Here is a 14,516-nt window from a genome sequence, read left to right as displayed (position 1 = left end):
TAATTTCCTAGGAGAACAAACCAGCCTTGGACTGAGTAATCCCACAGAGTACAGAGAACAGATGCTTCTGAGAAAGACACTGGAAATGCCTTCTCACCAAAATGACCCTTTTTTTTGTTCAAAGAGATGAGAAGAGGGAGGAAAAGCCCAGGAAATTTAAGATGGAACTAAAAGCATGTTGCAGAGATGACAGAACGTCCTGAAAGAAAAAATGCTGTTCAAATATATACACAGAAGTCTTGTGTTTATAGAAGTTATTCTACTGTCTGCTAGTGGCAGGTCAGAAAGGCCTTGAGGTCCTACAGATGTCACTGGCCACAGTCCAGGTTTGTTCATCTGTGCTGGGCTTATCTGGGGAGAGGCACAGAGGGGCACTGCGGTATGGGAAGGGTTCCCCGTGGCAAAGACATCCCCATGGGATGCTCAATGCTGGAGGAGGGGTTTTCTCCGTGGCAGTCATGCCAGCATCACCCTGTTACTGACAGAGAAGAAGCAGGTGGCAACAACAGCAGAGACAACATCTGTGAGTCGGGGGAAATCTTCCTCCCCACAACCCCATTTCTGCCCTGGAGTGGAGACGCAGCCCCAGACAGCTGTGGCAGCAGGTGTGGGCCAACACTGGTGTCATGCCAGCTCCTCCACCATCATCTTCACACAAACAGGAGTGATGAAGGCCCACACTAATGCCATTTTCTTTCTCATAGCTTGTGCTTATGTGCACAAGACTGTGTTAACTATGGAAAAGCTCTGGTCCATACCCTGGTGCATGCAGTTGCTCCTCCTACTGCTGTCCCTCTCGCTGAACTGCCAGCATACCTTAGGAGCCAGTTGCAGCCCATCAATCTGCTAAACAAGGCATCATCATGGCTTAAGGACAGGCCCATTTGGGGAGCTGCATAAGGGAAAATCAGCACAGTGTCAGTGGTGGTCAATATAATGGTCATGACAAACTGTTTGGCATAGTCCCCTCAACAAAAAACAACCTCTGTTTCTGCCTTCGCCTTAAATAACTGTTCAAGTACCCAAGTCAGCTCTTTTTTTCACTCACACAGGTGTCTGCAGCAAAGGGATTATCCTGTATCACCTGATATCTGGGTGGGACAAATCACACTGGGTGAGCATCCATCGGGAGCTCCTCCAGCACTGCAGCCACCTCCAGCAGTTCAGGTGCTCACTTGGGGTCCTGGCAGCCGAACCAACCATCCCTGTGCCAAAAAACACCAGCTTTGATCTTTTCAGTCAGAGAATCAGCCTGACAATAAAAGACTAAACTAATAGGGCTTATCTGGCCTCCAGCACAAAGTTCATCAAACCTGGCCTGTCCCGGATGAAACACCTGGGTAGCAGAGAATGCTGGTGGTTCAGAGAGTACAGAGGTGCCTGAGCTGCCTGACAGTGCTGCCCCCAGCTGTAAAAGCCAGGAGGCAACCTCAGTCCTCCTCTCTTCCAAGGGCTGGAAGAGGCACACTGAGTCCCCACAAGTGACCAAAGGTTGTGTCCCCATTCACAGCTGGGACCCACCTGCAATGAATGCTCTGTTTCACACCACCACCACAGATGCAGAAGGTCCCTCCATCTGTTTCCAGGTGGCCTGGTTAGCATGACAGCAGATGGGATGGTGCCTCTGGGATGCCTGTAAGCACACAGCCACATCCACAAATACACAGCTTCCAGTTCTCCCATCTGGATTAATGTAACAAAAATTACAGGCCTTCCTCAACACTGCACAGTTTCTCAGTAGCTCTCCTAACCTCAACAGTTGTGACCCTGCCCTACTCTACTTGAAATTTACCTGTAAGCACAAACCACTGCGGGCTCCAATCTTATAAATCTCCTTTTTTGGCAGCTCTCCTGTCCGTGTCTTTTCACATGATGACCTTCTTTGTTCCCTAGATGCACAGACTGCCCTGATTGAGAGCAAAGTCATTCACAGAGTGAGTCCTAAATGGGCTTTCCTTTCCATCCAAGTGCAATACTGAAAGCTTCAGTGTGGGCTTCAAGGCAGTACAGAGCTAGAAATTCAAGCCAGATAAGAACAAGCTTGCACAAAATGTGTCGATGTAGATGAGTCTCCAGCTGGAGTGGACTGTGGTTACATCTTGCCCAGGCCAGGGCTTTACAGGCTTTCTTCCATGTATCCTGGTCCTCCTTCTGAGGAAACACTGAGGACTTCTCCTTTTGCTAGGTGTGACAAGGGCGTATCTACACTATGCAATGGAATAATACCTCTGCATGACGCAAACCACAGCGATAATACAACTCTGCAAAGCAGCAAACACAATGACAGACATATTTTGTCATGTGCCGGCAGCTCATCAGAGTAGCCCTGAGATGATGGCAGGACGCAGAAAGGCATACACGGCAGTACTTACAAAATGACAACAGCAGCAAGAGCTCTATGTACTGATGGGGAAACGTGACAGAAAGCACGAGTTTGGAAAAAAAATGAGAAATGCTGTTTTTTCCTACCATGTCCGTCTTTCTGGTACTATTATTTCTGGGCGGCAGAAGGGAAAAAGCACATGCTTCAGTCTTTTGAACACACCTCCAATGCACGGTCCTCTGTCAGGACCCACAGACCTGCTTGCTCCGGTGAAGGGAGGGGCTTGCACACAAGGATATAGCGCCCTGTCCAGTTCTGCTGATCTAGAAACATGTGGGCTGAAATAACCCCAGTCCACAGCACTACCTCCCCAAGCCCCTCCTGCTTCCCTGTTTATTTCTGCCCTTTGAGTGCAACGTGAGGCAGTGATTTGGTGGATGCTGTCAGCCCGGATCTGCCGAGGCAATCCATGTGACTCATGCTCCCCGCAGGCTCTGCAGCAAAGCACTCGCATCCCTCAGCCTTCAGAGCCAAATGACCCTGTGTGTTTCTTTGCATGTTCCCAAGGTCTACAAGGGAGAAATCTGTGCACTTCAGCCTCTTCTAACTCCTTTTTATTTTGGAGGGATGCAGGAGGAGAGGGAGAGAACAGTACTCAGCATCCACTTGAAAGGCTTATCAGCCTAATGAAGCTACAGAGAAAGAGTAGCCTCCATCCACCCTTCTCAAAGGTAAGGGTAGAGCTGGAGTACCAGACCCTTCCAGGATGCTCAGCTCTGGACTGGTTCCTTTCTGAGAGTATTCCCAAGTGTGTGTTTACTAGGAGGGAGCCCAGGGTTCATTAGTGCACTCACCTCTGAGCAACACCTCCAAACCACAGCCTCTGCCTCATACATGCCAGCATCCTTCCCTGGCATCCCCTCTGAAGAAGCCTTTGGCTCTCCTCCTGTTCATTTGCTAGCCAGCTTGGCCAAGTCTTAGAGGTGCTTCCAGATTTAGAGAATTAAAGAACAGCAGAACTAGGAACAGAGGTGGTGACAGAGATTGGCTTGCTGTCAAGGAATCAAAAGGGAAGAAAGGAGAAACCCCAGACCCTCAATGCTTCAGCACCAGCTGGCTCGTGTCAAGGTCCTGTTTCAGACTCCAGTGCTGGGAAGTCCCTCCTCTGAGCTTGTCTGTGTGCTGTGTGGAGATGAGGTTCTGAAGGTGAACAGCAGTAACAGTGATGCTGGCTGTGTGGGGACCATGGCACCGGAGAGGCCAGCACGGCACCTGAAACAATTAGGGGAGCCAGAGAGCATCCCTGGCAGGGGCCAGCTGCATCCAGCATGTCAGCAGTGCTCCTGAAAGGCCAGTCTATTTTTTAATTAAGAAACAATTGTTCTGGTCTTGAGAAACCTCAAACATACCTACAGAAGCTAGAGGAACAGGTGGTAAAATGAAAATTGCAATTCAGTGTTACAAATTTAAAGCAAAGAAATCATTTCAGCTCCTTCCAGACTTCATAGGTTCCCAGATTAATGATTCAAGAGCTCCTAATTATCTCTGTGTATGAGAACAAACAAGTAAGTGTTCAGTAATTTGAGAAAGGAGCATAATTAAATCCTGAAATGACATTTTTACATCCTTTACAGGCTGGAATTCTGCTGGAATACAGGCTGCACTGAGCTATCAGTGATGCCACACGGGCAGGAGGGATGAAAAAAGGGTCAGTAACACTCAGAAGAGAAGAATGCACAAAGCATTACAACAGGTGGGTAGTGGGGTTGGGGGATGCAAGAGGATATATACATCTCTGTAAAATGGCATGCATCATAACAATCATATATTTGACAAGCCTACCCTGGTAATTCCTTTCCTCAAGGAAAATATCATACACAAACATTTCTGTATGTGACAGAGGCTAAAAAAATATCTTTTAGAAAGTGTCCAGCTGTGTAAGGAAAAACATTCAATGGTAAGCAGGCATCCACAAGTTCAAATCCTAGATTTTACATTGCAAGCTCTTAATATTTGTGTGTAGCTCATGACCAGCGCTAGTCATCTGTCCCCTAATGTGCGCTATTATCAGTTGCCCATTTTGCAGATGAAATATCTGAGAAATTTCACTAAATCTTTCCATACAGTGCTAGAAATAGAACCTAGAGGTTTGGATATGACAAATCTCCATTGCAGTCACTGTCACTGAAGCAAAATGGTAATGTATCTGCTTGGCTGGATTCTTTTTAGCCATTAGCCACACCCTGCTCAGAGAGCCAGAAAAGATGCCAGGAAACCTGCTTGCAAGCACGCTAGTTGTAGCCTCACAGGAGGCTGTATAAGCCGTGTTGGGGCTCTGAGGATGGATTTAATTGCATCCATGATCTGTGAGAAACATATGAAACCTCCCATGGTCACTATCAAAGTCCTGAGTAAGAGCTGCAAACCATCAAAACCCCATGAAGTGCATTTGGCTGTCTCAATGCTTCTGGTTTTAGGATTCTGCTGTTTCTTGGTTAATGAGCCCTGTTCCTTTAAGAATCCAAGGTACCTCTGGGAAGAGCATTTCCCTGGACCTGCAGAGCTTCTGTCCAGAAATAACTGATCTTTATGCAATGAACTTTTCCAGAAAACATTTCATACCCTGACACTGTAACAGTGGTGTTTCTTCAGGCCTGGATGCCTTAGACTATTTTAGTGAGCTACTGAGACTTCGGACAGCAGATCGCTGGTCGCAGTACAGACTGACTCTGTGGGAATTAAAAATCGCTCCCACTCTGTGACTCCTGAGAGATGAGTCGGTGGGGGTGTCTCATTTTCTACCCTGGACTTCCTAGATACACAGGCAACCCTGCACCACGGGGCTTCAGGACTTCCAGATCATCATCCACATTCCACATCAGTGCTCCTTTGCATGTGCATTGTCAATATGCAGCACATTCACAGTTGCAACCCACCTCTTATGAAAACCAGTAAAACCAGGTGTCTGGAAATCCTAGGCAAATAAAGGGAGTCTTTGAAATCCATTTAGATGAGATGGATGGATGGACAAGCATCTGCTTAGGAGTGTGACAGCCCTGGGGTAAAAGCTCTTCTTCCCACAGAGTTCGTTCCACTTCACAGTAAATCTTCAATTTTGTGCTTTCATTCAAACTAATAACCCAGACACATTTCCAAACACAAGAAGCCCCCTTGAGATACGAGGATCTGTCCCCATGCAGGTCTGCTCACCAGTCTCTGTCAGGTGTAGCCCAGTCATCCAGCTGCAGGATGTCCCTACCTGAGCAGAGTCGAGGCAGGCAGACAGCGCAGAAAGTGCTAGAAGCTTGGTTGGCTGAGAACAAGAGGATTTATTCACCCACGCAGGCAGGCTAACAACTTACGCTAAAGAGACTCAACTTCTGAATCAGAAGAGGATGGTAATGTGGAAGTTATCACATTAAGCAATTCACACAAATGACACAATTGGAGCTGCAAAATGTTTACATTTGTGGATATAGACCTTCTTACTTCAAGGCATAAACCTCCCACAAATTATATGGGTTGAAAAGCAGTGACAGAGGACTGTCCCAGCTCACATCTCCGGTTCCTGCTGTAGGTAGACTGCCCACTGAGCTGAACCACCTTGCGGCCATTCTGCTGTGGGAGTCCCTCAGGCCAAAGAATAGCCAGAGTATGGCATCGTCATCATCACCTACCTTCTTCAAAAATATCTCTTATCACCTACCTGACACAAAGCCAGATCTATTCTAGTGGTTCCTTGTTCTACTTACTGTCTCTAAAAGAGGTCCCAGTCACAACAGCTACTGCAATGCAAATTTTTTTTACACCTCTGGAACTGTCTTTGCTGCTGTCCCTGGGCTTGAGAACCAGCAGTACCTCCAGCTTTCTTACTCAGGATTCTCTCCCTCTGCTGATCATGCAAACCTCAGATGAAATTCCTTGGTATCCAAGGAACTTGGGATCACCTCGGTCAATACTGAGAATGATATATGAAATCTGCCCTGTCAGAGGGGGTGATAAAACTGAGCAGACCCTGGATCTGTAGGTCCACTTTAGCAAACAGGGTATGGAGCAGGAGCGGCTTGGTAGAGGAAGACATCTGATGACAAGGACTTTGTGGCCGTACTGTAAATGTCTGGGGACTTACTTCAGACTAACCCAAAGCAAAGCTGAATTCTCATAGTCCTCCGAGCACATTTGCTGCACACCTCACAGGTCCTTTCACCTAAATTGTTCAGGTTCTCTTGATCCAAACTGAGGTGCTAATGCAGCTGCACCCTGACTGTCCAGAAACATGGACTCCTATACCAATTCTGATGCAGGAAAAGAGCACAGAGATTTTGGCATATATCAGGTCCTAAAATGAATGAAGGCAGGGAGGGTGTTGGTGCCTTTGCAATAGCAAGACAGTAACAGGTAAATGAGATGTCTGTTGCCTTGTGAAGACATTCTAGCCAGGATTGCCCCCGCTGAGGTGACACAGCTGGAGGGGGAGATTTACTCCTCTGGCATGACCAACACATCCATCTGAGCACTACTCCTGCCCTATCTCTCTCCCTTTTTCCCCTCTTTGTGGGACTACACTGCTAGTTGGTGGTGGAAGTGGCCACCACAGCTGCTATGCAAACTGAGGCACCAGGGCGCCCTGCCCTCCAAGCACCCCTCGCAGGCACCTCTGTGGGCAGCAGCTCCTTGCTTTTCCCCCCCATCCTCCCGACATCTATTACGGCCTGGGTGTCTCCTCATAACCCTCTTTGGGAACGGGAACCCAGCAACTCCTTGTCCTGCAAGTGGCATTGCGGTGGCGGCCCGTCTCGCCCCGTGGGGCAGGAGGACTGCGCGCAAGGGGGAGCCGCTGTGGTAGGGCCATGACCAAGACCGGCTCCGGGAGCACAGCAGGGCACAGCCTGCCCCGTCACCCCCGCCCGTCGGGAGTCGCGGAGGGGCCGGTGCCGGGGCGGGGGCCGGTGCCGGGGCGGCGGCTCCGGCTCCCGCGCCCGTCCGCCCGTCCCGCCCCCTGGCTGCTCGGCCCGGCGGTGCTCCCGCCGCCGTCCCCCGCTGGCGCTCCCCGCCCCTCGCCCCTCGCCGAGCCCCGCCCGGCGGTGGCCGGAGCGCGGGGCCGGGGCGGCTGCCTGCGGCGGCCGGTGCTGCGGCGGCCGGGGCCGGGGGCCGGCAGAGCCGGGCAGAGGCGCGCACAGCCGCGCGGGGCGCCCGTCGCCATGGCAGCGCTTGCTCCGGCGAGAGGTAAGATGGGTCCCCCCGGCCCCCGCCGCCGCCGCCGCGATCGGCCCCCGCTCCGCCGCCGGCGGCCCCCGCTCCGCCGAGCGCAGGGCGGCGCCGCCGCCGGCGGGCACGGCCGCGCCCCGGGGCGCCCCACGGGCTCCGCGGCCCCCGCCCCGCACAGCCCAGCCCAGCCCCGGCTGCACGGCTCCGCCGCCGCCGCTCGGACCCCCCGCCGCGCCCGGGCTGCCGAGTGGGGGGCGGAGGGAAGGGGCGGCGGGGCAACAGCGCACCGCGGCCCGGCCGCCGCATCCCCCGGCACCCCCGGCTTTCTCCGCGCTTCTTTGCAATCATTCTGGGTCATCTTGCCCTCCGAGCCCCCTCCCTCGCCTGCCCCTGCATCACCATCCCCGGGAGTGTGTGCCCCGCAGGTGGGATGGGCGGTGGGGTGAAGCCGGGGAGCAGGGCCAGGTGAGGACGGGTTTCCCCGACCTGGGCTCTCCTGTCTCTGGGAGGGGGAGGATCACAGCCTCTAGCAGAATTGGGCCCCAAAGCCAGCAGAAGCGGGAGGGTTTCAGCCTCAGAGGGAACAGTGTGGGCCACCAGAACAAGCCGAGTGGGAAGGGCAGCAGAAGGAGATGCTGCAAGGAAATTCATTCCCCTGGTTTTATTGGGGCCGGGTAGCTCCATAAGTGTCTCCAGAGGCCACAGGCCTAACTGCAAGAGTGGTGGTGCTGGGGGGAAAAAAGATAAAACAGGGCAGAATGGGTCATCTCCAATCCAGTCATGGCAAACTGCTCCAGGGAGGAAAGGAGGAAATGCCTCAGGTGGTTACAGAGAGGGTAAGAAAATAGGGAGAAACAGAAGGAAAGGGAGGGGTGGGAACTGAGCCACTATCTCAGACTGGGGGAGCACAGAGCCATTCACATAGAGATTAAGTTTACATCTGCTCTGGTCAAGGCACAGAACAGGCCTATGCCTTCCTGGAATATACTGCTTGGATGTCCTCTATGGATGAAGGCTGAAGAGGGGGTCTGAGCTGATAGGACTAGGGCTCGCTGGCAAAGGTGAGTTTTCTCAGGGCTAGGTTAGCAGTCTTGTTTGCTGGGTTTGTGACTGTGGGGTGTCCGGAGACCAGAACTGCTCTAGCAGGAACATGTGTGGCCAAAAGACTTGTGTTTCAAGACGGTGGGATGGCAGGGTACTGCTAGAATGGTGGAACACACCCATGGATGGGACAGGATGGGAGCAGCAGGTTAAAATCCAGAGCACTAGCAGAGAAAAGCTGAGGCCCAAAGACTGTGGGAGCTGTACGGCAGAAACAAGGAGTGTAGCAGTGCACACATGGGAATGTCAGGACTGCAATGGCAAGGGATGGTGCAGATCAGATGTTCCATGTCAGAAATGGCATTAATAACACTTTGGATAGGGAGCTTCAGACTGGAAGGACAGGGAGCATGATATGTCTCAGCAGCACTGGATGGAGTTGCTGCAGGACGGAGTCTGGCCTGAGCTATGCAGAGACTGATGCAAATCTGGCTCTTATGTTCCTTGAAAGACATAGAGCTGCTCTTCACTGTCTAATTCATGACAAGGTGTTAGTGTGGGCAAGGAGAGAGAGAAATCTGGGGAGATAGAATGATCTTAAGTCTCTTTTTCTCTTTTCTCTCTTCTACAGTGAACCTCATGCCCTGAATCTCCAAGGGAACCTTTGAAAAGGATCTTCCCCTCCCCACCATCTCATTGTTTGCCAGCTCTGCTGTGTACAAGAAAGCTTGAAAGGCCAGGCTGAGCCCTAAAAGACAGCGAAAAAGACAATGTAGTGAGAGTGCTGAGAGGTCTTGGATAGGGAACCCTCTGAATCCTGTTCCTAACTCTTCTCTCTGTTGATAGCTCTCTGACAGCCTTGGCAGGAACCTCTACGGGGCCACGAGTGTGGTGGCATTTGGTGAGAGGGGAATTACGCACAGTGTACGCTCCACCCTCACTAATTCCACAGGACCCTTGTTCTCCCTCTTGTCATCTCTGAAAATCTTGGCTAGCTGGTCATTCCCTAGGACACTGGTCAGCTGGCACTTGCTTCTACCAAACTGCTTGGAGTCCCCAGAAGTCCTTGCTTGTGTGTGGCCTTCACCAGTCTCAGTAGGAGGTGGTCTCTGAGTCAGAAGGTGTCTGGCTGTCACATGAAGTAAGGAGAGTTTTTTCTTTGGGGTAAGAGCGGAGGAGGGAGATGAAATAGATGGGGAAGAAAAAAAAAAGTGTGCCCAAGCAAGTGAGGGAAGAAGCACTGGCAAGTATTCATGAGAGAGAAAGAAAGTGGAAGAAGGAAAAAGAAAGAGAACTAGGGAAAAAACAGATGAAAAAGTTAGAACAAGGGAAAGAAATATAATCAAACAGGAGGGAAAGGGAGGACTGAAAGCAAGACAGAGTTGACGGCTGTTCTGCCTGGCACCTGGTGGCAATGCCTTGAGGAACCCCTCCAGCGTGCAAACAACTTGCATTGCAGCAGCAGATGAGGAGGGACGTGGCTCTGCCAGTGCAGAGTCCCGCTCACCCTCTTACAAAACCCCAGCGGCAGGGACAGGGTGCAGTCTAGCAGGGGTGGCAGTATGGGGGACTCTGATTCAGAGTCCACCTTGCACAACAACTCACTGTGGTGGCTGGCATGTGGCATGCTAGCTCTGTTGGCCAACTCTTGGATCATCCTCAGCATCACAGCCAAACAGCAGAAACACAAGCCTCTGGAGCTGCTGCTATGCTTCCTTGCTGGCACCCACATCCTTATGGCAGCAGTACCCCTCACCACCTATGCCGTGGTGCAGCTGCGGCGCGAGTCCTCTGACTATGACTGGAACGAAAGCATCTGCAAGGTCTTCGTCTCCACATACTACACCCTGGCACTGGCCACCTGCTTCACAGTGGCCTCCCTGTCCTACCACCGGATGTGGATGGTGAGATGGCCAGTCAACTACCGCCTGAGCAATGCCAAGAAGCAGGCTCTGCACGCAGTCATGGGCATCTGGATGGTGTCATTCATCCTCTCCACCCTGCCCTCCATCGGCTGGCACAACAACGGCGAGCGCTACTATGCCCGGGGCTGCCAGTTCATTGTCAGCAAAATAGGGCTAGGCTTCGGTGTCTGCTTTAGCCTCCTGCTGCTCGGAGGAATCGTCATGGGCTTGGTGTGTGTGGGTATCACTTTCTACCAAACCCTGTGGGCACACAGAAGACGCCGGCGGTGCCATCATCAGAGAGCAGAGGAAGCATCATCCTGCTCTTCATCAGCACACACCACTTTCAATGTGCCAGCCATTGTGGTGGAGGATGTACGAGGCAAAAGGAGGTCTTCACTGGATGGCTCTGAGTCAGCCAAGACTTCCTTGCAGATGACCAACCTCATAAGTGCTATTGTCTTCCTGTATGACACACTCACTGGGGTGCCTATCTTGGTAAGCAGCAAGTTCTCCCTTTCCCTTCAGAGTCTGCAGGTAAACCAGATTCATTTTCTCTCAAGTTTTAGAGAAGAAACTCTCCTGTCCCACCAGCTGCAGAACTACCGCATCTGAATCTGTGTTATTCTGAGCAGCGGTTTTAAAAAGATTGCAGTAATTCTGTCATCCTTCTGCAGCAGCATTTTCTTAAGTCTAAGCCTAGGGAATACACACCACACAGCTGAAACCACTGTGAAAGTTTTAAGTGGCTAAGAGGAGAGGAGGAGATTATTCTGCCAATATTTTTACAATTTACTTGTAAAAACAATGAGATTTTTATTTCTCCAGTTTGCTTCTGGAGAACTGATATACCAGCTTTAAAAGCTGTTGCATCCAGTTTTCTTTTTCCTTCTGCTTGTATAGTTGTAGGCAGCATTCAGGTTTTGGCTGGACGGTTGATTCTCTGCAAAACTGAAGAAGTTCTCAAAGGCAATCATTAAGAGAACAGAGGGGCTTAGTCACAGCTTTTTTTTTCCCCAGTGGCTGCGTCCTTTGTTAGCATGCATTTAGCTCCAGCTCATAATGAGCATGAGGAAGAAGGGATGCTAGCACCAGGTCTCACGTTAAGAGATATGACAGCTTGGAATATGGTGCAGCAAACCTGGGGCAAGACCCCAAGAGCAGTTTTTCAAAGGGACACAGGGTAATTACTTGATGAATCCTTTACAGACAGATTACGTTCCACTACAGAGTTGATTCTTATCTTTCTCCTTTGATCCCCACTTCTGTCTCCTTTCTTGGCATCGTTTCTTTTTCTTACCTCGAAGGTTGTGAGCTTTTTTAGCCTGCGCTATGATACGGCCCCCACCTGGATGGTCCTGGCTGTGCTCTGGTGTTCCATGGTGCAGACCTTGCTGCTCCCGTCTTTCATCTGGTCCTGCGAGCGCTACCGAGCAGATCTCCGCACCGTGTGGGAGCAGTGTGTGGCTATCATGTCTGAGGAAGACGCAGATGATGGTAAGCTCCTCGCGAACCCACAGTCACCTTTCTTCACTTAACCACCTCCCCAAAAGACTACAGAGGAAAGAGGGGGTCTGCCTTGGGAAAGAAATTTGATGGTGTTGCAGGTGGCTAGGTGAGATGCATGTTACAGCTGGGAGTCAGCAACCATGAGAAAATTTGTTCTGGAGAAGGCTCTGCCACTCACTGCTTTAGGACTAGCATCCAGGAAGAATTAGTGCAACATCCTTCTCAGTAGTTGCAAGTGTAGAGACATTGTGTGTGGCTGCCAGACCACAACCAAATTGGCATGCTGGGCCTCAGCCCAACTCGCTGATCCAGAGGTCCAAGATCTTTGGCAGTGAGCAATTCAAAGGCAAGACAGAAGAAATAGGGCAATCTGTGGGTGCTTTAGTGCACTGCAGGCAGAAAGACAAGGTCCTTGTTCAGAGGTGAGCCCTGAGTGCTGCAAGTAGGGCAGCAAGTCAGACAAGTGTTGGGATGGCGTCCAGGTGCCCTGATAACGCTACTCAGAATTCTGACTGAAAAGTGTTGACTGCCATTCTCCTCCTTGCCAACAGATGGTGTGTGTGATGATTATGGTGATGGCAGGATCTGCAAAGTGAGATTTGATGCGAACGGTGCTGCAGCTGTGAAGCGGGACTCCCGGGACATCAAGCTGCTGCCCATGCACCACATGTTGTTGCCCCAAGACAAGGTGCACTACCTGCAGGTGAGCTGAGAGCCAGCAGGGGCAGCCCCACAACCCACTTCCTTCCTTCTCTGTCAGTCTCCCACGCCTTTATGCCCTCTTGACTCTCTTTTCTGAGAAAGCCTCAGCTACTCCCTTCCTGTTCTGACTCTTCAAGTCTTCCATCACCTTCCTCCTTCTCTGTTTTCCAGGTCCCTATCTCACGGAGAATGTCACATGATGAGACTAACATCTTCTCCGCCCACCGCTCTGCTCCATCCTTCCTACACAAGTGGTCTTCATCTGACGACATCCGCATTGCTACCCCCCGCAAGCCTGGGGCCCCTGGATTCTTGCCTCCTCAGCTGCATGACTACCAGCACCGCCGCCGGCCCCCGGAAGATGAGCTGACAACCCTACGGCAATTTTTGGAGGGGGGGCTACTGCCCCGGGGCTCCAGCTCCAGCGCCTGCTTCTTCCGAGATGAGATCACCACATTCATCGACGAGACGCCGCAACCCACCCCAGCCTGCAGCCCACGGCACTCTCGTCTCCTGCTCGCATCACGCCGCGATCGCCGCCTCTCCCTCGGCAGCAGAGAGGAGGAGAATGCCGACCGGCCACGGCGCTGCTCCGTGGTTGGCAACGAAGTCTGGCATGTGCAGAATGGAGAGCAGGCGTCATGTGAAAGGACCCTTGAGGCCTGCGAGCCACAGACCTTCCAGGATCCCAAACTATGAGAGACAGCATCAAAAACATTCAGTGCCATCATGATTTTTAAATAAAACTGCGAGCGTTCCCTTTGTTCCGGGACCCAATCACTAATTTGCATTCTCATCTTTCTCGCCAGCAGGCAGGAAACACAGCACCCCACTCTGTTGGGGTAAAAAAGAAGTGGGACAGATCCGCAGAAGGGAGCACAACAGAGGGACAGCCAGCCTGTGCCTGCTCTCAGGTTACAAACACATCCACTGCTGCCACCACCACTTGGCATCCTCGCCAGTCCCGTCCCTTTGTGAACTCCACCCTCGCATCCGCTCTGCCCTAAGAGAAAAGGCAGGTGCAGAATGGTATTAAAATTCTATATTTGGAGTGTCAATTGTGTGTCTGTTTTTAAAATACTATATTAGTAATAATTTTGTTTCCATAGAAACAAAATGACTGGCCCAATGTTTAATGAATCTTCACAGGTTTCTGGAAGGGAAATGCAGAACGTGCGAGGCTCCTTTCCTCCCTCTTCATCCTTTCTTGTCGGTGCATCTGAAAGGTAGCAGATGCTTCACAGCTCGGGAAAGGGAATGATGCCCACAGAGAAGCTGTCATGGGAGACTGGGTGAAAAGTCTTCCTGTTCATTTCAGGGGATATAGTGCTAAGCAGGAGTGGCCTCTGAGGTTTCTAACATTGCTCAAGCAAAAGGTTTTGCTTTGAGGAAATGCCAGGCTTGAAAAAAATTGTCCCTAAAAAGTCCCTGACCCATAACATCTCATTTCACCAATGCAAACTGTTGATTTCGGTGTGAACTGTGCATGAAACATCAGATGACCCAAACTTCTCACCCAAACAGGAAAGCTGCCAGAGCCTTCTGGGGGAAGGCCTCCAGCCGCCCATGTCATCAGAGCTGGGAGCGGTGAGATCTGGAACAGGCTCCCGCCCCACGCAAAACTCTTGGGAGGGCAGTGCAGGGGTAGCATATGGGAGATGGACCTTCTCCTGCCTGATGCTGGCTGTAGTTCCAGGCACAGGCATAGGTTTGGCTGTGTGGGAGATGGACCTCCTGCCCAGTGCTGGCTGTAGTTCCAGCCATGGGCAAAGATTTGGCAGTGTCAGAGGAGCTGTGGGAGATAAGTAGCCCTTCACCTCTAAAGCGGT

General features: G+C 51.4%; 1 protein-coding gene across 2 annotated transcripts; it reads left to right on the top strand.

The window, feature by feature from the left end:
- The first annotated feature begins 7,460 nt into the window (after positions 1–7,460).
- GPR162 (G protein-coupled receptor 162) lies at positions 7,461–13,745 on the top strand. Of its 2 annotated transcripts, none has more exons than XM_032680601.1 (5): positions 7,461–7,549; positions 9,204–10,974; positions 11,784–11,973; positions 12,537–12,688; positions 12,859–13,745. In XM_032680601.1, exons 2-5 carry the CDS (start codon positions 10,135–10,137, stop codon positions 13,384–13,386), a joined length of 1,710 nt encoding a protein of 569 aa, XP_032536492.1. In that variant the 5' UTR covers positions 7,461–7,549; positions 9,204–10,134; the 3' UTR covers positions 13,387–13,745. The 2 variants fall into 2 exon arrangements, with proteins under 2 accessions (XP_032536492.1, XP_032536493.1); XM_032680602.1 differs by lacking the exon at positions 7,461–7,549 and adding an exon at positions 7,878–7,996 and having other exon boundaries at positions 12,859–13,727.
- The last annotated feature ends 771 nt before the right edge of the window (positions 13,746–14,516 follow it).

This window comes from Chiroxiphia lanceolata, chromosome 2 (genome assembly GCF_009829145.1).
Source record: "Chiroxiphia lanceolata isolate bChiLan1 chromosome 2, bChiLan1.pri, whole genome shotgun sequence".
NCBI classification, from domain to species: Eukaryota; Metazoa; Chordata; class Aves; order Passeriformes; family Pipridae; genus Chiroxiphia; species Chiroxiphia lanceolata.
This window is presented reverse-complemented; position numbering and strand designations above follow the sequence as displayed.